Below are 22,953 nucleotides of genomic sequence, written 5' to 3' on the forward strand. Positions count from 1 at the left end.
AGGAGGCCTGAGAGATGTAGACATCATGAAGTATTGCCAGAGATGGAGGCCCTGGAATAGGAGCAAAGGAACTGAGACCAGAGCGGTGGTTGACTCTTGGAACTATTGTGGCCTGGGGAATGGTCCGTGGAGCTGGAGGACAGCTGCATTTTAATCTGTTGTACCTGGGGTGGGAGGAGGTTGAGCTCTCTGAGTCTGAGGGATTTCCTGAAGGTTGAAATTATATTAATAAAGCATGCCCAGCAGCAGGGCTTGATTTGAACTCAGAGGAACAACCTTCCTTGCCCAGGCAAATCAGATGGCTGTTCATGTGATCTGTGATGGAGAAGAAAGGTTAATACAATCCTTCCTGAGCAGATGAAGGAGAAACTGTGGCAGACTTGCTATGGTTGGCTATAGGAGGGTGCCTGGCAGGGACAAGCTCTGTTTAGAGCTGATAAGTGAAACAAACAAACAGAACCCTGTAATTGTTGCTTTGCAGGTACTGCAAGTAACTATCACTAACTACATACCCCTTCCAGTGCTTTTGTTAATGTTACTTACTATTTCTGATGCACTGTGAAAACATTATTTGAAAGCTTGCCAAGACAATGGGAGGAAATCGTGCCTGACGACATTGGGGAAAGCAACTATGGGACAAGCGCTTACTAATGCTAAAGTATGACTCATCAAAGAATGGATACAAAACTGTTTTACTAAAAGTCATTCGCATTTAGAGAAGTTTTTGGGGTTTGCATGTGGGGCAAGTCATTTAGGCACAACTTTAAAAACAAGCCTTTTCTTTCTGTGGCTTTTTAAAGGTTCTTTCTTAGACCATCCCAACCTTTAAAAAACCCAACCTTTAAAGCCTTGTTGTCATTTTTATTTTGCTAGAGTCCAGTACTCACATGAAGGAGCTTTTCCATGCTGCCCAGGAATGGACCAACCTCATTGTTAGACCTGCTGTCCCCTGGTGGACCTGTAGTAGTTCACTAGCAGCCTACTGTTGAGGCTCCTGTGGCTGTCATTTCTGGGAGGAGCAGGACAAGGATCCTTCAGCAGCTATAGACCGAATAGGAGCCTATCTGTGAACAGCCTCAGCTGAGGGGAGGAAAGAACCAGTGGCTGATTTATTTCAGCTGGGCTTCCTGTGCGTGGGGAGTATGAGAGGGTGTATGTGTGAAAGAGAGAGGTTATTGTGGGCTCCAGTATGTGCAGGGTAGGGCTGGGACTGGCGTGCACATGCCCTTCCTCTGCAGCTGTGTAAGGCTCTCTCTCTCTCCAGAGTCCCCCAGGCTGTGATATAACAACACTGCCTTCGTGGTTTGATGGTTTCCTGCATGGCTGCCTAGCTCTGTGTTTCCCCCCAGCCATTTCAGCCTGAATTGGCTGGAGGAAACTGCTTTACCAACTGTTCATGCTTGGGTCATGCTTTTCTATTTTTATTTGTGTCGCGAAGCAATAAATAAAGTTCCAACACCCCGATGCAGCAGCCGGTACAAACTGGTCCACCATCAGTGATTTGGAAAGCATGCCCAGCCCTAGTTCTCCACAGCATGTGGACTAAAGTATCTGCAAAGAGGGAGGAAGAGGAATGGGGACAGTGGCCTCAGCCCTCAGACAGGCGTGAAACAGGCTGCAAAAGAGGGAACTACAGCAGCGCATGCAATAGGCAAGAAGCCCTCTGTCAGCAGTGCTTGATTTAGAAATCATGCGGGGCCAGAGGTAGAGGTGGACGAGCCCTTCCTGTCATGCTGGCAACCAAAACCAGCAATAGTCTCATTAAAAAAAGCATTGCTCAGTCCATTTCCACTAAACCTCCACATCCACCCAGTTGTGCCCAATAGGGCGACCAGGTGTCCAGTTTTTGACTGGAAAGTAGGGAGATTTTTGTCTACCTCGCATTTGCCCCTATACGCCATCTTGGATTCAACAACAACCTTGGAATCCATGTTGGGTACCCTTCTTCTCCACCACTTTTGGTTTTGGTGCCTTTTTCCATCCAAAGGCGGGAAACTGGCAGTTCACCTGACAGAGTCTGCCCAGCAACTGGGACAGTATATGAGATCAGTTCACCAGTCAGGCGGGGCTGCCCATCCTGGAGGCAGAGTGTGCTGCTGTTCTAGGGAATAGTTAGTGCTGCTGTCTGCAGGATAGGTAGGCCTAGTACCACACAAGGGATGTAGGGAGGGTAACTCACCTTGCATGCGAGGATAGCTGTCATCCACTGTCCTGATTCTTCAACTCCCATCCACCCACGACGGTGCCAGGAGGAAGATCGGTAAAAGAAGGAGACAGAGTGATCATCTCACCGTCGGCGGTCCTGCTTCCCATACCTACCAGTGTCATCTGGATCTGGAGTCTAGTCAGTTATGATAGTGCGAGCTGCTTCTCAAGCTGCAAGAGATGGCAAAGAAGCAACATCTTGTTCTTTACTCGGATTGATCTGGGTTTATCCTTGGGTCAGACCTTCAAGCCCTCTACCTTCTTACAGCCAAAGCCTGTCATATTCTGGTCCCCTTTTCTGTTACAATTGGGAGTCTCTTAATGTTTACATAGCTGTACTTACCTGTGTTACTTACCTTGTCTTACCTACTTGTTTAACTTTTCCCTGTTAATAAAACTCTTCCTTTTGCACCTTATCCCTTTGTCAGCTTTCCTTGGGGTAAAACAAACCCGTTGATAGACACAGGGTAGGGAGACGAACCTCAGACTGGTTCCCCGGCCAAAGTATACAATCCAGTCAACAGTTTGGTGACCACGGTAGGACTTCCTTTTGTTTTTGTTTGCCCTGTTTATTATCTGGCTTGGCTGTAACATACAAGGTATAAAATCCAGTCAACAGGAACACCTGGTCAAAAAGGGATCCTGGCAGCTCTGGTCAGCACCGCTGACTGAGCCATTGACTATCCAGTCGGTTGCATTGCGCAGCGGGGCTGACAAGCTCCCTGCTAGTCTCCATGCCACACAACTCCTGGGAAGCTGTGGGCATGTCCTCCTCTGGCTCCTACGCGTAGCAGCAGCCAGGGGGCTCCGCACTCTGCCCCCGCAGCAAGCACTGCCCCTGAAGCTCCCATTGACTGGGAACTGTGGCCAATGGGAGTGGTGGGGGTGGTGCTTGCAGACAGGGCAGTATGGAGAGCCGCCTGGCCACACTTCTGTGTAGGAGCCGGAGGTAGGACATGCCCACTGCTTCCCGGGCAGTGCTTGAGGTAAGCGCTGCCCGAAGCCTGAGCCCCTAAGCCCCCCCCATGCACCCCAACCCCCTGCCCCAGCCCTGATCCCCCTCCCTCCCTCTGAACACCTTGCTCCCAGCCCGGAGCATCCTCCTGCACCCCAAAACCCTCATCTCCAGCTCCACCCCAGAGCCTGCACCCCCAGCCAGAGCCCTCACTCCCCATCACACCCTAACCTCCTGCCCCAGCCCTGATCTCCTCCTGGCCTCCGAACCCCTCAGTCCCAGCCCAGAGCATCCTCCTGCACGCCAAACCTCTCATCCCTGGCCCCACTCCAGAGCCCACACCCCCAGCTGGAGCCCTCACGCCCTCCCACACCCCAGCCCCCTGAGCCAACCCAGTGAAAATGAGCGAGTGAGGGTGGGGAGAGCGAGCGATGGGGGGGGGGGCGGGGATGGAGTGAGCAGGGGCAGGGCCTCGGAGAAGGGTTGAGGAAGGGGTGGGGCAAGACTGTTCGGTTTTGTGAGAGTAGAAGGTTGGCAACCCCCAGTGCCCATCCTTGCAAAATGGGATGAGCTGCTGCTTTCTCCCCATCTCTGCTGGTTTTTTTTGCCATCTCCCACCCACTCCTTAGTATATCACCTGCTTTGCCCCCATTGTCACCCACCCACACATACCCTTTAGTGTAGTATTCACCCTGTTCCGCTAGGTTGGTTTGTTCTTCTCTCTCCTTTCTAATGCCTCCTTTCCCTCACTCTCCCCTGTGTATTCAGCATTGCTACCTTTGGCGCCCTCTAGGGGAGACTTCACACATAAGCCCACTGGCCAGAAAACGCTGACCTAGGCGTGTGTCCATGGGAATGTTATAAAGATCCCCGAACGGGAAAGCCTGTTGTGTTTTAAAACTCCAACCCAATCCCAGCCAGATGAAAGACATTTTGTTCTAACCTTGCCTGTTATTGCTGCCAAATGTATTCCAAACACAGCTCCCTTGTCATAAATTACTGTTGTTAGCAACACTCCAGAAGGCAGAGATACATATTAAAAAATGGACAGTGCAAATGAAATAGCAGCTGTTCATATTACAGATGACTCACCGTGAGGCTTCTCTTAAAGGGATTCAGTGAAGTATTTTAGACCGCAAACATAACTGATCTTTAACACTGCATGTTCTCATAGGAGCTATAGCTGCCACAGCACTGGAGGCCCTGAAGAAAGACATCTCCAAGGGCCCAGAGACAGAGGAACAAGGATTACAGCACAGTCCTTATTCCATTTGGCTATGATAGCAGGTGGTGCACATAGCCATTGAGACACTGATAGCGGCTTTGTTTATATGTGGAACCTAGAATGGGCAATGTTTGTTTCTTAATTGTTCAGGATTGGGAGGATTGACTAAATAAATTCTTCTAAGGCTATGTCCACACTTTCAGTGGCATGTAGGGTATGCGTAGCTGCATACCACAGTGAAAAGCAGGCCATGTCCACACTGTGGTGCATAGCTACACACATCTGGCAGGCCTCCTCCTGGTGGAGCCTTTTCCTGCTGCTGGAGCCTTTCCTTTCAGGGTGTGGGGAGGAATGCTCCAGCCGCAGGAAAACAGCAGGATGCTACACTGCTAAAGATAGAATAGACAGGGGAGACACTGGTTGTGGAAGTAGAGAGCCATGTAGGATACATACTCACTGTCATGTTCTTCTGTACCAGATATGGACTGGTCAGAGAGCCTGCTTATACATACCAGATGTGTTCATCATAAGCTCCTTTAATGCTCTGCCAGGTATGGCTCCAGATTAGCTTAAAGTATTTTACATACAGTGCTACCTAGTGGCTGATCCATATAATGCAGTTTAACATTCCATTACATGTCCCCATTTTAAGTCCTACATTCCTACCATTTACACTATCACACTGTCTTTGAAGTTCAGTATGCATCAGTCTGTTAAGTGTCTCTGAATCGTACGGGTTTTGTAATTACGTTATCTGAACACGTAACAACATGGTCATCTAGCTGTTCATTAGTTGCAATGACAAGCTATGGTCAGTTTGGAATCCTTGGCTCTTGTCATCTCGTTCTGCATCCACCATCTGTAGAGTTGTTCTGTTGAGTGTTTCTCAACATTTTTGACACCAGGGACTGGCTTGCTGCCTTCCTAAAATATGTCAGGGAGATCTCAGGGAGTGACCAGCCCACAGACTGGTTGTTGAGAAACATTGCTGTGCATTGTTCTTTCTGAGGAACAAACTGTAAATGATGATGATTTCTGATGAACTCTCCACTGTTGGTCTTGATCACATACAATCTGGGCACTGAATTCTTTTTCTTTCCAACAGCTGGAGTTGTCCATCCTTTTTCTCCATCCAATTTGACACAAAACATGGTCATCAGGTTCTACACCTGGTAATTCTCTGAGGGACGCCTGTTGTAAAAGTGTACATAGGTCTATTAGCCTTTTTAGCTGATTTGGCTCCTCTCTTCACATCTAGCCACTTTGGAAATAGGGTATTTTCCAAAGCTGGAACAGTTGTTCTGAGTTGTCCTCCCCTCAGGTGTTGTGCTAGACTATATCCAGTAGCTGTTATTCTTATTGATCTGTAACTCAGAAGAGCAAGGAAAGGATTTTCTTGGTTGTCTGTACAGTTCTCAATTTGTGTGTGTGTAATATGGGCTGCAAGTAATATGATCAAAACTATATTTTGTTCAAAATTACAAATTCTGCTACAGTGAATTGTGGTCTGTTGTCCATCATTAGTTATTCTGGAATACCAAAATGAGCAAGAATGCTTTTCAGTTTCTCAACAATACTGCAACATGTTATGCCTTTCAAGTACATTATTTCTATATACCTGGAAAAATAATCCACAATGACCAGGTAATGATGTCCTCTGAATTTACATAAATCTGCAGCTACTCTCTTCCAAGGTCTGTCTGGTAAAGGTGTTTGTACACTGCATGATTCAGCATTGTCTCTTAAATTGATTTGTACTATTGTTGTTCTACAAACTACTGTACTGTTTCTCAATAGGCCCATCATGGCTGCCATACTACAGCTGAGAAGGTTGTTCGTCTTTGATCCTTTGATCACGTGCACTCAATGCATAGCTTTTGTCTTTGTAAGTTGTTTCTGTGGTCAACTGGCCCATGCAGTTCTGAATACCTGCAGGGCAAGCTAGAGCTGTAAGGTGACTTCATCTCTGGGAGGGGTTGGAGGTGATTGTTAGTCCCTGCTGTGATGACTGTGATGTCAGCTCCTGAGCCAATTTTAAAGTTAATAGTCTTGCCATGAATATTCAGTTTCACTCTCCAGGCAGGCTCTGGCATCACAAGTGATAGATCCCAGAAACAATGGCTTTTGATTGTAATATGCACAAATTTCCTGACTGCTTTGATGTGACACAGATGCAAAATGTCCATATCTCATGCATTTATTACACCATGTGCCTTTAGCTGGACATGCATCATCTCTTGGGACATGACTTTTTCCACACCTCATGCATGCTAACTGGAATTTCCCTGTAAGGGGGCAGGACTCACCACCGCAGCGCCTCTTGCTGGCCGTCCTGGGAATTAGCTCTCGTTTCACCAAAGCACCCTCATCTAGCAGTGTCTGGCCCGTCGTCAATCTCGCCTCCACCTCTAGGATCCACGTTGTTCCCTGGACTGCAGCAGCCTCTTCTGGACACAGCTGTGCCTCATTCAGTTCTCTCCCCCATTCCGGGGGAACCCGACAGATCTCAGTCCAGCCATTTGCCTTGGTGGCAAACTGCGGTCTCTGGTCTAGCCACTCCCCTCTGTGGCAAACTGCAGTCTATGCTCTGGCCACTCCCTTAGGTGGCAAGTGGCAGGGGGTGCAAAGAGGGGACTCAGGCCCACCCACTACTCTGGGTCCCAGCCCAGGGACCCTATAGCCGGCAGCCACATATGCCCCTCCTCCTACACCAGTTTCTTTGTGGAGTTTGTTTGCAATGTGAAATCTTGAGTGGCATGCTCATGAAATCCTGCAACCATTTTTCCTTTTTCTTTCTATCTGCAGCCTTTGTTGCTGTTTCACTTCTGTTCTGTTCTTAGTTTACTCCTGACACCATATCCAGATATGTTTCAGAGTAGCAGCTGTGTTGGTCTGTATCCGCAAAAAGAAAAGGAGTACTTGTGGCACCTTAGAGACTAACCAATTTATTTGAGCATAAGCTTTCGTGAGCTACAGCTCACTTCATCAGATGCTTTCAGTGGAAAATACAGTGGGGAGATTTATATGCACAGAGAACATGAAACAATGGGTGTTACCATACACACTGTAATGAGAGTGATCAGGTAAGGTGAGCTATTACCAGCAGGAGAGCGGGGGGGGGGGAACTTTTGTAGTCCCGATGTGGACTCAGAGCTTGCTTATACACACCAGATGTGTTCATCATAAGATCCTGTAATGCTCAATTTAGTTTAAAGAAGGTATTTACACATACTGCCCCTCATGACTGAATAATATAATACAGTTTAACATTCCATTACACCCACATGGTTCAAGCATGTCTTTACGCAGCCAAGCAGTGCCTCACTGTCCACACAGCTATTCATACCCGTACTAAGGGGGTATGTAGTGCATGTACGCTACACACTTCTGTAAGGAGTGTGCAGTGTAGCCATACCCTCAGTCAAAATAAAGGCCCTATTCCCTTACAGCCTCGTCCTACTGAATGACTTCCATTGACTTCAACTGGCTTTGAATCAAGCTCATAGAGCAGGGGTAGTCAATTATTTTTTTTAAGGTCCAAATTTCTTTGTTAAGGTATAGTCAAGATCCAGACTCCAGAGAAAATATATATATATAAAAAAAACTAGTAACAATAATGATAATAATAAGTAAAGAAAAATATTTCAGGGTCTGTTCAAAAATATGTGGCTGTTCAGATTTGGCATGCGGTCCGCCTATTAACTACCCCTGTCATAGAGTGATGTTAAACATCAGGCCTAAAGGCCTTTTTGCGTGTCCTGCTAAGCAAAAGCAAAGCTACTGTGTGAGACTAGAGCTCCATTCTAAATGTTCCCATTGGGCTCACTCAAAATTGCTCTGAGGCAGAAATTACGGACTTGTGATTTGGAATTGTGATTTTTTCCCCCTTACCAGCCCTACTATGAATTATTGCTCACTTCACAAGGGTGGCATTGCAAACATTAGTTAGTTTGTAAACGGTTCTTTGGATGAAAGAAGCACTAGAAATGAATATTTATTTTAGATAATAAGCTCTGGAATAGATTCTGGGTTATCTGTGTTCTGGTCCCAGTGTTACTACCAAACTTCAGAGTGATCTTCACCTCCCTGTGCCTCAGTTTTCTCATCCGTAAACTGGGGCTAATTGGTACCAACCACCCATGTAAGAGCTTTGAGATCTGTGGATGAAAAATGCTCTGTATGTGCTCAATAGGATGGAGGCTCAGATAGCAGACTGCTGGGTGTAGGCCTAAGAGCAGACTAGAAGGGGCCCCACCCTCAGGCAGGGCCTCTGGTTGCTACTCTAATAGAGGTGGTAAGTGACTACAGTGGTTGGGCACCTTGCACTTTGCCCTGTAGCTGTGCAGGCCGCGCTCGCTGCAGGATCACTGTGGGGAGCAGCAATGGGCACCTTGCATTCACCGTACCCCAGCCGGTTCCTCTGGCCCTGTAACACGGGGCGGTGCAGTACCAGTGCCGGCCAGCAGGAGGCAGTGTGCCAGCCGGCGCCCGCTCTCCCAGGCCTGGGGGTGGAGCCTTATGCCCTGATCAGCCCCAGCCCGTCGCTAACGCCCGCCCTGCCCCCTCCCGCCGCTCCGGCCTGGCCTGGCCTCTCAAGCTGGCCCCAGCCCGGCGCACTGGGGACTACAACTCCCAGGGGGCAAAGCGGGTGGGTGTTTCTTCCCCCCCCTCCCGCTTTGCCTCACGGGAATAGCAGCTCCAAGGGCTGGGAGCTGTCGCTCAGGAGTGGCTCAGCGGGCGGTGGGGACTCGGCTTCCCAGCGTGCTCCGCGCGGGCCGCCGTGGTGGAACCGTTCCCTTCCTGTGCGCGCGCCGCGCTGCGGGGAGCGGCCGGATGTACCCGCCTGGTCCGCGCGCTGCGAGGAGGAGCGGTGGGGCCGCGCTCCGTGAGGTACGGGCCGCGCTTCCTCCCGCCGTGCCCGCGGCGGGCTCGGCCTCGGGCTTGGGCTTGGGCCGGTCGGTTCCCTCGTCGGCCGGGGGCTGCCCGTCCGCCCCGGGGAATTGCCCCCTGGCTAGCCCCGCGGTCACAGCCCCCTGGCGCCCCGGAGTCACGGCCCCCCTGAACCGAGCCCCGGCCCCTCGCTGGGATCACAGCCTCACCTCCCCCGGGGTCATACGTCCCCGAGCTCCGCCCCCATCCCAGTGTCGCAGCCCCAGCGTCCCAGGCCCAGAGCCTCCTTCCCGCTCCACCGTCTCAGCCCTGCCTGTGGGTCGCAGCCCCCCCTCTCCTGCGTCGCAGCCCCTCCCCAGTGCCTCCCCCCATTAAAACCTTGCTGGGGCGGGGTGTCACAGCCCCTCCCCAGTATCATAGCCCTGCCTGGGTGTGTGGGGGGGTCACAGCCCCCTGACCCTCCTTACCATAGCCCTGCCTGGGGGCCACAGCCCCGCTCTGTGTTGTGGGATCACTGCCTTGCCCTGGGGAGCTGTGAGCTCAGCACATGGCATGCAGTGAAGCTGTCGGACACGGCTGTCTGTCTAAAATACTGACGTGACCCCTTAGTGCTAGGGTATCTGAGATCGATCACCGACAGCTGTCCCCTCTAAAGCCTGGCCCTGGAGGCGTGGGTGTGGGAACAGCTGACCTGCTGCAGCTGTCTGGGGTGACTGTGATCTCTATCTCCATCACAGGCAGCAGGAGGAGGAGGAGAGCCTGACTAACTGAGAGCAGCATGGAAGATTGTCCTGGGGACCTGTCCATTCAGAGAGATGCCATCCTGTCTGAGTTGTACCATATTCAGATCACCACCAAGAAACTGTGAGTCTCCTTGAGATGTAGGGGTCCCTGCTGTTGGCCTTTGTTGTCAAGGTGAAAGAGGTTTTTCAAAGCTTGGGAACTTTTCCTTTCTGTCTTTCTGCCAGTCCCAGCTGTGGTGAACTGCCAATTTGAAAGCACACCGTATGCAGGTACATTTGCTCCTTTCTCCTTCATTTAGTTTGGAGGATTGCAGGTCTGCAAAAGCTATTGAACCATGTGCTATGATTGTAAAGTGTCATAGGGCCAGAATTTCAAGTGGTCATCTTTCACTTCACCCAACTAAAGGCCATATTTTCAAATGTGCCCATTGTGACATATGTCCAGGTTTTAATTCTGGGGCTGTTCTGTGCCAAACAATTAAAAATGCTGCACACAAAATTCTGCAGATTTTGTCAAAATAACATTACATAATCACACCAGTTTCAGGGTATGTCTAGACTACGGAATAAGGTCGAATTTATAGAAGTCGGTTTTTTAGAAATCAGTTTTATATATTCGAGTGTGTGTGTGTCCACAGAAAATACTCTAAGTGCATTAACTCGGCGGAGTGCTTCCACAGTACCGAGGCTAGAGTCGACTTCCGGAGCATTGCACTGTGGGTAGCTATCCCACAGTTCCCGCAGTCACCGCCGCCCATTGGAATTCTGGGTTGAGATCCCAATGCCTGATGGGGCTAAAACATTGTCACGGGTGGTTCTGGGTATATATCGTCAGGCCCCCATTCTCTCCCTCCGTGCAAGCAAGGGCAGACAATTGTTTCGCACCTTTTTTCCTGAGTTCCCTGTGCAGACGCCATACCACGGCAAGCATGGAGCCCGTTCAGGTAACCGTCACTGTATGTCTCCTGGGTGCTGGCAGACGCGGTACTGCATTGCTACACAGTAGCAGCAACCCCTTGCCTTGTGGCAGCAGACGGCACAGTACGACTGGTAGCCGTCATCGTCATGTCCGAGGTGCTCCTGGCCACGTTGGCCACGAGCGCCTGGGCAGACATGGGCGCAGGGACTAAATTTGGAGTGACTTGACCAGGTCATTCTCTTTAGTCCTGCAGTCAGTCCTATTGAACCGTCTTATGGTGAGCAGCCATGAGATGTGGATGGCATGCAGTCCTTCTGCACCGTCTGCTGCCAGCCAAAGATGTAAAAGATAGATGGAGTGGATCAAAACAAGAAATAGACCAGATTTGTTTTGTACTCATTTGCCTCCTCCCCCGTCTAGGGGACTCATTCCTCTAGGTCACACTGCAGTCACTCACAGGGAAGATGCAGCGAGGTAAATCTAGCCATGTATCAATCAGAGGCCAGACTAACCTCCTTGTTCCAATAAGAACAATAACTTAGGTGCACCATTTCTTATTGGAACCCTCCGTGAAGTCCTGCCTGAAATACTCCTTGATGTAAAGCCACCCCCTTTGTTGATTTTAGCCCCCTGAAGCCAACCCTGTAAGCCATGTCTTCAGTCGCCCCTCCCTCTGTCAGAACAACGGCAGACAATCGTTCCGCGCCTTTTTTCTGAGCGGACGCCATACCAAGGCAAGCATGGAGGCCGCTCAGCTCACTTTGGCAATTAGGAGCACATTAAACACCACACGCATTATCCAGCAGTATATGCAGCACCAGAACCTGGCAAAGCGATACCGGGCGAGGAGGCGACATCAGCGCGGTCACGTGAGTGATCAGGACATGGACACAGATTTCTCTGAAAGCATGGGCCCTGCCAGTGTATGCATCATGGTGCTAATGGGGCAGGTTCATGCTGTGGAACGCCGATTCTGGGCTCGGGAAACAAGCACAGACTGGTGGGACCACATAGTGTTGCAGGTCTGGGACGATTCCCAGTGGCTGCGAAACTTTCGCATGCGTAAGGGCACTTTCATGGAACTTTGTGACTTGCTTTCCCCTGCCCTGAAGCGCATGAATACCAAGATGAGAGCAGCCTTCACAGTTCAGAAGCGAGTGGCGATAGCCCTGTGGAAGTTTGCAACGCCAGACAGCTACCGGTCAGTTGGGAATCAATTTGGAGTGGGCAAATCTACTGTGGGGGCTGCTGTGATGCAAGTAGCCCACGCAATCAAAGATCTGCTGATATCAAGGGTAGTGACCCTGGGAAATGTGCAGGTCATAGTGGATGGCTTTGCTGCAATGGGATTCCCTAACTGTGGTGGGGCCATAGACGGAACCCATATCCCTATCTTGGCACAGGAGCACCAAGCCGGCGAGTACATAAACCGCAAGGGGTACTTTTCAGTAGTGCTGCAAGCTCTGGTGGATCACAAGGGATGTTTCACCAACATCAATGTGGGATGGCCGGGAAAGGTACATGACGCTCGCATCTTCAGGAACTCTGGTCTGTTTCAAAAGCTGCAGGAAGGGACTTTATTCCCAGACCAGAAAATAACTGTTGGGGATGTTGAAATGCCTATATGTATCCTTGGGGACCCAGCCTACCCCTTAATGCCATGGCTCATGAAGCCGTACACAGCCAGCCTGGACAGTAGTCAGGAGCTGTTCAACTACAGGCTGAGCAAGTGCAGAATGGTGATAGAATGTGCATTTGGACGTTTAAAGGCACGCTGGCACAGTTTACTGACTCGCTTAGACCTCAGCGAAACCAATATTCCCACTGTTATTACTGCTTGCTGTGTGCTGCACAATATCTGTGAGAATAAGGGAGAGACATTTATGGCAGGGTGGGAGGTTGAGGCAAATCGCCTGGCTGCTGGTTACGTGCAGCCAGACACCAGGGCGGTTAGAAGAGCACAGGAGGGCGCGGTACGCATCAGAGAAGCTTTGAAAACCAGTTTCATGACTGGCCAGGCTACGGTGTGAAAGTTCTTTGTTTCTTCTTGATGAAACCCCCCGCCCCTTCGTTCACTCTACTTCCCTGTAAGCTAACCACCCTCCCCTCCTCCCTTCGATCACCTCTTGCAGAGGCAATAAAGTCATTGTTGCTTCACATTCATGCATTCTTTATTTATTCATCACACAAATAGGGGGATGACTACCAAGGTAGCCCAGGAGGGGACTGGTGGAGGAGGGAAGGAAAATGCCACACAGCACTTTAAAAGTTTACAACTTTACAAAAGTTTACAAACAGCCCAGCAGGAACGGGCTCCTCTGAGTGTCCCCTGAAGAAAAGCACTCTATTTCAACCAGGTGACCATGAATTATATCTCACTCTCCTGAGGATAACACAGAGAGATAAAGAACGGATGTTGTTTGAACGCCAGCAAACATACACTGCAATGCTTTGTTGTACAATGATTCCCGAGTACGTGCTACTGGCCTGGAGTGGTAAAGTGTCCTACCATGAAGGACGCAATAAGGCTGCCCTCCCCAGAAACCTTTTGTAAAGGCTTTGGGAGTACATCCAGGAGAGCCGCGAATGCCAGGGCAAAGTAATCCTTTCACATGCTTACTTTTAAACCATGTATAGTATTTTAAAAGGTACACTCACCGGAGGTCCCTTCTCCGCTTGCCGGGTCCAGGAAGCAGCCTTGGGTGGGTTCAGGGGGTACTGGCTCCAGGTCCAGGGTGAGAAACAGTTCCTGGCTGTCGGGAAAACCGGTTTCTCCGCTTGCTTGCTGTGAGCTATCTACAACCTCCTCCTCATCATCTTCTTCATCCCCAAAACCTGCTTCCGTGTTGCCTCCATCTCCATTGAAGGAGTCAGACAACACGGCTGGGGTAGTGGTGGCTGAACCCCCTAAAATGGCATGCAGCTCATCACAGAAGCGGCATGTTTGGGGCTCTGACCTGGAGCGGCCGTTCGCCTCTCTGGTTTTCTGGTAGGCTTGCCTCAGCTCCTTCAGTTTCACGCGGCACTGTTTCGGGTCCCTGTTATGGCCTCTGTCCTTCATGCCCTGGGAGATTTTGACAAAGGTTTTGGCATTTTGAAAACTGGAACGGAGTTTTGATAGCACGGATTCCTCTCCCCAAACAGCGATCAGATTCCGTTCCTCCCGTTCGGTCCATGCTGGAGCTCTTTTGCGATTCTGGGACTCCATGATGGTCACCTCTGCTGATGAGCTCTGCATGGTCACCTGCAGCTTGCCACGCTGGCCAAACAGGAAATGAGATTCAAAAGTTCACGGTTCTTTTCCTGTCTACCTGGCCAGTGCATCTGAGTTGAGAGCGCTGTCCAGAGCGGTCACAATGGAGCACTCTGGGATAGCTCCCGGAGGCCAATACTGTCAAATTGTGTCCACAGTACCCCAAATTGGAGCCGTAAAGGCCGATTTAAGCGCTAATCCACTTGTCAGGGGTGGAGTAAGGAAATCAATTTTAAGAGCCCTTTAAGTCGAAGAAAAGGGCTTCATCGTGTGGACGGGTGCAGGTTTACATCGATTTAACGCTGCTAAATTCGACCTAAAGTCCTAGTGTAGACCAGGGCTCAGTTATTTTGGTAGTTGATTTCAAAATATCTGTCAGCAAGTATGTCTAACAATACAGACACAAAATTTCCCCCAGGAGTAGAGAGTTAAAGAAACCCCTAATACAACCCAGTTCCTGTTTCTCTGCCGCTCCCCCCCCACCTCCCTCTTAGCCCAGCCCTGGGCGCCCCCCAACCAATACACCTTTCCCCCTCCCACCCAGCCCAGCTGTGGCCCCTCCCCTCCTGAAAACCCAGGGGTCCAGCGGGAGAAACAGCCTGATGCTCAGTCCCAGGCTTTCACAGAGTTTTCTGCGTGCTGCCCTCTCCTTCCCTCTGGGCATGCTGGGACTGCAGCTGCCAGGAACCCTCTAGCTCCCTCTCCCTCCTCTCAGCTGTATATTCAGTGTGTGAGCTGGGCTTTGCCAGGTCCAGGACCCTACTGGCAGCTAGCAGCACTGGAGCCCATTTTGTGGGGGAATGGAAATTCTGTGCGCACAACGTTAATTTCTACAAAATTCTGCATTGCACAGTGGTGCAGAATTTCCTCAAGCATAGGCATCGACTTTGTGGGTGCTTCGGGGCCCCGAGGATCAGTGCCTCCCCCTCGTGCTTCCTCCTCCTGCCTGCCGTGAAACAGCTGTCTTGCGGTGTGGAGGAGGCTGGGAGGGAGGGGGAGGAGCGAGCACACGGCACACTTGGGGATGGGGGGAACTGAGTGGGGCGGGAAGAGGTGGGGCGGTGGTGGAGCAGGGGAGGGACGAGGTGGTGGGGGAGTGGGGCCTTGGGGGAAGGGGTGGAGTGGGGCAGGGCCTGGGACAGTTCTGGGGGGTCGAGCACCCCCTGGCACTTCGGAAAGTTGGCGCCTGTGTCCCCAGGAGTAAGATTTTTAAAGGCGTTCAGGACCCAATGTAAAAAATCTTGTTCTCTTATTTTGGTGCCTAGCTGGTTACAGGTTTTCAAAATTTGGCCCCGACTGTGAGTGCTCAGCTCTTTTGAAATCTGGCCATAGTTTTCTCCCTCTCTGTCCTGCAAATTTTACCACCATGGGTGTAGTGTGCAATGCTGTTCATGATTACTATTATTTATCAGTTATTCTTGTTGACCACACTGATTTTGACACTCCTCTGCTAAAATTCTCTTTTCATTTTGTCAAATTCAGTTCTCGATGGGGTATTTTGTAGCCACTGGAAACTAAAGAGAAAATTTTTAAAACATCTGTTGTTTTTCTTTCCCATTGAACTCAGGCTGGGACCATGAATTTTGGCATTATGTCCTGAGTGGCTTCATTGGTGTGTGTTTCAGTGGAAAGTACAGAGTTTTTTCCAACCTAAATCCCAGAAATGTCTGCAGAGTTTTTATTAGCACAGGCTCGTGTCAAAAAGTAAGAATCAGTGCCACAGTTGGAGATGACTGAGAAATGTGCTAACAGTTCCTTTTAAAATACCTTTTTTTGCTACCTTGTGATGTAGATATTTGTTTTCTAGGGTGCAGGAGCTGAGATCCTTGGTGGCTTTAACTGACCCAGAGGAAGGGAAATTGTTTCAGTCTCAAGAGACAGTGAGTGACTAGCACACTTTCCATGCCTATTTACAGTCTTTATTGAAAACCTATATTTATATAGTTTAGGCTCATATTTTTTCTACCTTAACATTTTACAGTGTATTCGTGTATTTATATATTAGGGGGGAAAACCGTGAATTGTTAATTAAAACTGGTGTACTGGTAATAGCAAAAACCTATTTTAACTAGTCCTGTATTCAGAAATAAGCCCTGTATATGTGCATTAATTGCTCACATTCATTCACAAAAGAATGATTTTATTTCAAACAAAAATTTATCAAGTGACAGAATGAGGTACATGTACCTGAGATTTGTAGTAATATGACTTGACACAGTGCATAATGTCAGTCATGTACAACATCAGTTGAAATAGGGACAATCACAGTTTGTTTTTTTTTAAATAGCACAGTGGATGCTGCAACCCCTTCCTCAGTGACCCCTGAGAATGTTGAGCTCAGAATATAGTAGGGGTCGTCTCCTCACACTAGCTCTTTTCTGTTTCATTTGCAGAACTTCTTAAGTCACACAGTTTTCCATGGCCTTGAATTGCTGTGATGTGAACAGATGAGTCTCTCAGGACATCCTGTTCTGATGTGATTCTCATTTCACAGATGAATTTATTTTTGTTCTTTCTCATTCCAGGCTTTAAAGTCACTGGATATTTGGAAGACCTTATTTGCTGTAGCTGGGCCTAAGCCAGAGAGCACAGTTGAGTAACAGCCCAAAGATGGGAGATGAAGGTGCTGGTGAGCCCTTTATGGGTATAGTGGCTGGCCAGGCCAAAGACTATGAGGGCACCCTACCTTCTGACACAGTTTCGCTCAGTGATTCAGACTCTGAAGACTTTGGCTTAGTGGATGAAGCAGAAGTTGATACGATTTCTCCAGAGGAACCACCGTCTTTGGATGACATAGGTTATGGATCAGATGAGATCCCTGATTCTTCAAACAACAACCTTAAGTCTCCTGTCCAGCCATTCCATCTGAAAGGCATGAGCTCTACCTTCTCGCTGCGGAGCCAGAGCATATTTGACGGCCTGGAAGGGGCAGCCAAATTAGCGGTACCTTCTATGGCTGAAGATAACATTATTGATGGGAGGTTTAAGCGCCCTCTGCCCCCACCCACTCCTTTAAGCAAGATGGCTGCAGAAAGCCTTGGAAGGCAAAGCAAGCCACCCCCAGCTCCCAAAAGCTCTCCAGGAGTCCCGGACTACGTGGCACACCCAGAACGCTGGACAAAGTACAGTCTGGAGGGAGTTTCAGAGTCTAGTGATAAGACCAACAGGATGGCTGCCATGGAGTTCCTAGAGGGCTTGAAGAAGAAAGGAGGAGAACAAAGCTCAGCTACCCAAGACAGCTACACCCCATATTTCAACCAGGACCCCTCCAGCCATGGTGCTGGAAGGATAATATTTACCAAACCCACAAAGATAGGCATGCGTAGTTTGGAAAGGAAAAGACCAGCAGAGGAGGATGGTAAGAAGCTCATGAACACAAAGCAAGGTCTGAATGAGAAATCTCCCAAGAAGGGCAATGACTTGAGTGAAGAGGATGAAGTTGAGCTGGGCCATTTAGACACTGAAGGGAAGAAGACGGTGGAGGAAGAGGAGTGGCTGAAGTTGGAGGACCTGGGTACAAAAAGAGAACTTGGCACAGGTTCCACTCACACAGGTGAAGATGCTTTGGTGGAAACCGTAGGGTTTCACGGTAGTAAGAAAAGGAGTAGGAAGCATTTCCGTCTCAAAGCAGACGATGAAGAGGCTGAGGAGTCTTAAGAGAGAAACTAATTATACCCATCCAGAGGCTTCAGTGTTATTCCAGAAGGCTACCTTTGTTTGCTCTCTCTCAGCTCAGATCTCACTAGCCAGGCAGGTGGCAGGTTTTTTGTCTAGCACTCAGTTTTGTGGTCTCCAAATATACTCTTTTTAGTACGTTTGTCAGAAATTAAAGTACAAAAACCCTATACCTGCAGGGAACAGTGTTGACACAGCACCTGGGGGGGTAGGGAGTGGGGTTTGTTTTCTTGAGCAAGCCCCTCTGACTGACGCTGGCACAGCATCAAGGCCTTGACCACAGAGAATCCTAACACAAGTACTTCAGCAGGGAGAATGAGGGATCCAGGAGGACTCCCTGCCTGTCCCTACTCTTCCACCCTCTTAAAAAAATTAGAACCCCCTGGCCAGTGCTGTAGAAGTCTGGAATCAAAAGGGATCAGGATTGAAGAGGAGCATAGAAGGTAGAGTTTTAAAGTATTAAAAACCAAACCCAGTAGGATTAAGTCAATATCCTGATTCCCCTTAATGTGTATGTCCCTAATTGGGAACAGGTGGGACAAGGATTGAGCCATGCTTCCCGCACTGCCACTGAAAATAGAAACATAGTAAGTGACTGGCCATGAGCTGAGAGGGCACAATCAGGAGTGGCCCATTAAATGGGTTTTAAGGTAGTCTGAGTATTTTCCCTTGGTTACTTTCTAATATATCTTATTTGGTAAAAGTTTAAAAGAAACTTGAGGCCTGTTGAGACAAAACATATTTGGAAACATTTAGCAAAGACCTGCGTGAGAGCCTCAGCCGCTTCTCAGCATGCTGTGCGTGCAACTGAAATGTATGTGACAGCCGACTGATTGGTCAAGCAGCCACAAGCTTCCCCCTGTGTGCGTGTGATGTGCTGTGCTGATGTCTCACCTCCATAAGATGCAGTGCTTCCATTTTGACTCTTAAGTAGACTAATTGGAAGGGAAGGACTTGTACTAAGAGATTCTCTTTATACTTTGGATGTCAATAAAAACATTTAGTTGTAATTTGGTTTCTGGGTCTGTTTTCCACCTGTAAGTATATTAGCATCAAATAACTATGAATATTAGCAGAGAAGTATAGACATGGTTTCATTTGGCAAGGTGGGATTTCAGGTAAGAATCTGAGAGGATTTTACTCTAAATATGTAGAGAGAGGCTTTTCCCCCTCTCTTGGTCTTACCACTTTGTTTTTTTGTAACACTGGAATAGTTTACAAGTGCAAATGGAATCATTAACAGAATTACAATGAATGTTGAACTTTTACATAGCACTTTGCAAACATTCTTGTGAGGCAGGTTAGTAAGTACTGACATTGCCTTTGGTTAGATGAAGGAAAACTGAGGTTGAAAGGTTATGTTCTTGGAATGGATATTCATACTATGTTTCTTAGCGACTGGTCCATGGACTAGCACCAGTCCCTGAGATCTCCCTGACAGGAAGGCAGCAAGCCAGTCTCTGGTATCAAAAAGACTGAGAAACACTGCTATAAAAGACAGCATATTGCTTAGGCCTTTTGGCTTGATTTATCATGGCCAGTGTTCTAGATTAACAATTTAATAATATACAATTAATCAGCCAAATTGTAATATTTGTAACTGGACAGTAAAAGGCCATCTCTTCTTTCCTTGGAATGTGCAACTTCACTAAATTCATTCATTGTAGCTAGAGATCCATTGCTTAAACCCTCATGCAAACTTGGGAACATTACTGATAGGGTGCTTGAAATCTCTAGAGAGAAAATTATTGGCTGCAGGACAGGAACTATGGCTGCTTTTTTGCTTGTGCAGTCCAGAGCACCTGGTGGTTGCTTCCAGAAACCTATAATGTACAATGGGTAGAGGATGGGGCAATAGTGCCAGTCTTGTGAAACCGACCTTGTCCAGGACAGATTGGCTTGGAGTGCAACAATGAGGAACAATTCGTCTATGGATATTCATAGGACATACCTAGATACATAAATCCTGCTGGTTTGAAGGGGACATACAAAAATTCAGATGAGGTATAACTTCCAGAGTTGTCATCATATATTTTGCTTTCAAATAAGGATCTGAATTCACTGATGACATCAGTAATGACAGGAAGTGTTTTGGTTTGACAAACTGACTACTTCCTAAACACACAATGGCCCTAAAGCAGTAGCCATTGGTTCCACCTCTCTGTCCCTAAAGGCGAATGAACTTGTAGCATGGATGCCAAAACTACTCCCCTGTGTAGGCCACAGTGATATGGCACAGCTGACTTGAAAATAAAATGAGCAAATTCCTATAGTAGGAGGAAGTCCTCAACAGCTTTCTTTCCATTAACAAGAACCTCTTGCTTCTGAGCATAAAAGGCATTATGACCCGATCTTCCTTTTTTGTGGGTGGGTGGGTGTGGTGATGGTGGTTTTCTGAGATCAATAAACCTGACTGGGGAGGTTTGTAACTTACCAGGATCAGTATTTATGATACATAGGAGCCTACAGGTATAATATTTTCAAGGAAATCCAATTTAATTGAGGCCTGTCCATCCAAGAAAGACAGATGTCCAGTACATTTTGCTAATAGTAGTGTTATTTCCAAGAATCCAAAAGGTTGGGCACTATCTGTATAAAATTACAGGAAGAGAACCTTTTAAGTAGTAAAATTCGGTTTATTTGTGTATGCTGACTCATACAAAAGTATAACAAGGTTTCACAGCCTATATGTACAAATAAAGTCATAATGTCAACTATACAAGTGTAATATTTGTAGCTACTGTAATGAAAAGACAAATGGTGAAATGTTCATAGGTCTAGTTTCTCGGAAAAATGATTGTGGGGTAGGATTTGATTTTTCAGAGTCAGACAAGAAGATGAGAAAAGTCAGAAGATTTCTTGGAGGTAAGGGAGCAGTTCCAACTTCTGGGGCTGCGTTGGGAGAGTTTCTGTTGCCTACTACTAAAGCAACACAGACAGCAGGCAGAAGTCTGGCACTCAGGGAGCATAGTGGATAGAATCAAGGGGGTGAGGGTAGTAGAACGATTATGTACTTTGGGTTTTGAAATGGACAGCAAGCAGTGAAGACTTGAGGACAAAAGATGTTTCAGTTTCTGCATATGAGAGAAGTTAGGATTAAGGAAAGGCCATAAAGGAGGAAATTACCATAGTCAAGATGAGGAGGAGATGCTGGAAAGTATAACCATTTGGGGATGAGAAAAACTATATCAGTGCAAAAATCTGGCCTCTATGCTGTTGAAGTCCTGGGTTATTTCCTGATTAGCTTTTGATTAATGATCTCTAGGGAAGTAAAGAGCCCATGAAACTGAGCTTTCTTCAGCAAACAGATGAGACGACTAATTTTACTGCGGTAAGTATCACGCTCTTTGTCAGAGTAATTCCTCTGGGAAGAATACAGGGAATAATAATCAAGAAATGAAGTCCGCAGTAAAAAAAAAAGGGGGGGGGGATTTGAGATGGGGATGGTATCTGGAAGGGACTGGAAGGCACAGAAGTGTTTTAGAAAATGCAGTGATGGTATCAGTCTGGAGGGCATCAGAGAATGTACCGGGGGCAGTGAATATGTTTATTATCATGACTGATGAAGTAAAAGCTTGGAGGAAGTACACAGGCTACAAGAATAGGGTAGAGGAGAGAGCCTTTATATGGCTAAAACAGGAGCTGCCAGTATGGATTTGATGGGAGGATAAGAACCAGGAAACGGGAGGTGGAGGAGAAGCTAGGAAAGGAGGATGCAACAAAGAGTGCATGCAGCGCAGATGTTACAGGAGATGAAGTGGTTCTGGAGTGTAGTGTGGGCCCTGTCTGGCAACATGGCAGGCTTTTTGAGGATCCAGAGATTCATGCAGGACACGGTTGCAGGGCAAAGGAGGATGGAAGTCTTGACATGGACAGAGAAGAGTTTTATATATCACAGGTGATTGCCTCTAGCAATTGATCTGCTTTTCCTTAATGTGGGTAAATAGGTTAAGAGAAATATGGTAGGCACTCTGTGCGTAAGGGCAGGGGATGAAGTGGGGGAAAAAAAATCTCACTGCCCTGTTAACTACATATATAAATACAGTGAGAAGGAAATAGAAGACCTCTGATACACAAATACATCAGTGGTGAAATCCTGGCCCCACAACTTAATGGCAGTTTTGCCACTGACTTCAGTGGGGTTGGGATTTCACCCCAGAAGTACTTCAAAATGGCAAACTAATCTGAGGAAATGAGAACTTAATTTAATTATCAATGTACATCATGTCATTTTCAGACTCTTCTGTATGCTCTTTACCTTTGCTTCTTTCTGGTAGGATTGTTTGATTTGTGCTGGTATTCATAAAACCTAACAGGATTTTAAAAAAAAAAGCATTAGTTTAAAAGTATTCTGAAAATAAGCTCTTTCAATAACTTTTGGGGTCTTTGGGGAGCTCTACAAAATGTAAGCAGTTGGTGAAAAGCTATACTAGGCTGCACCATTTTTGCATTTTCCACTTCAGACAATAAAAACCTTTGTTTTAGTTTCTGGTCAATTTCAATTTCTGATTCTCATGCAGTGATAGTACTACAATGGTTGGGTAGAAAATGCTGCAAGGGAATTCTTGAAAAAGAATGGAAATATTTTTACATAATCTAATCTTGGGGTGGGGGGGTTGGAATTTGCTATTGCTGCCACTTTTAACAACAGTCCATTATTGCAAACTCTGTTGAGAGAAATAGAGGTATATGGACTTAGACTCAATCATCTCATGACTTTGTGTCGAGTGATCTGTGCTTTACTCCAGAAGTTGAACACTGAAAACTACTTTTAATGTTTGGAGAATCTTATGCTTTACTATGCAGATATTCTTGTGTGTTCCACATTACCCCTTACATGACTGGGAAAATTTCAGTCAGTTGTGTTTATATTAGCTAGGATTGTGTAGTTTGTCATGGTAAACTTTGGGAAAAATCAGGGAGGAGAGATGGCAAAAATGTCACAAGTCATAGATAGAGGCCCAGGCCCAGACAGCCATTAAATGAGTAATCTGTAATGTTTTGAGACCTTTCCATGTCAAGACCTTGTGGAGTTCTTAGTTACCTCCCCTGATAGTATCGATTTTATTTATTTATTTTATTTATTGA

The 22,953-nt window shown here is 47.5% G+C and overlaps 2 protein-coding genes across 3 annotated transcripts in view; one reads left to right on the forward strand and one right to left on the reverse strand.

Moving 5' to 3' along the window:
• Positions 1-9,119: 9,119 nt before the first annotated feature.
• TSSC4 (tumor suppressing subtransferable candidate 4) lies at positions 9,120-18,875 on the forward strand. Of its 2 annotated transcripts, XM_084632328.1 has the most exons (4): positions 9,120-9,275; positions 10,013-10,139; positions 15,998-16,070; positions 16,716-18,875. In XM_084632328.1, the coding sequence occupies exon 4, from the start codon at positions 16,801-16,803 to the stop codon at positions 17,845-17,847; it is 1,047 nt and encodes a 348-aa protein (XP_084488454.1). In that variant the 5' UTR covers positions 9,120-9,275; positions 10,013-10,139; positions 15,998-16,070; positions 16,716-16,800; the 3' UTR covers positions 17,848-18,875. The 2 variants fall into 2 exon arrangements, with proteins under 2 accessions (XP_084488454.1, XP_084488455.1); XM_084632329.1 differs by lacking the exon at positions 15,998-16,070.
• The window catches only part of TRPM5 (transient receptor potential cation channel subfamily M member 5), a gene marked incomplete at its 5' end in the record, with an annotated part of 59,798 nt that continues 55,007 nt past the window's right edge, over positions 18,163-22,953 (reverse strand). Inside the window, one exon of the mRNA XM_084632326.1 lies at positions 18,163-22,174. Within this exon, the coding sequence (XP_084488452.1) occupies positions 22,071-22,174 (104 nt within the window). The 3' untranslated portion in view covers positions 18,163-22,070. The remainder of the gene's footprint in view (positions 22,175-22,953) is intronic.

This window comes from Lepidochelys olivacea (assembly GCF_965140295.1).
Source record: "Lepidochelys olivacea isolate rLepOli2 genome assembly, chromosome: 6".
NCBI lineage: Eukaryota > Metazoa > Chordata > Testudines > Cheloniidae > Lepidochelys > Lepidochelys olivacea.

Coding starts and splice junctions, on each gene's coding strand:
- TSSC4 (XM_084632328.1), top strand. CDS start 16,801: ATGGGAGATGAAGGTGCTGGTGAGCCCTTTATGGGTATAGTGGCTGGC.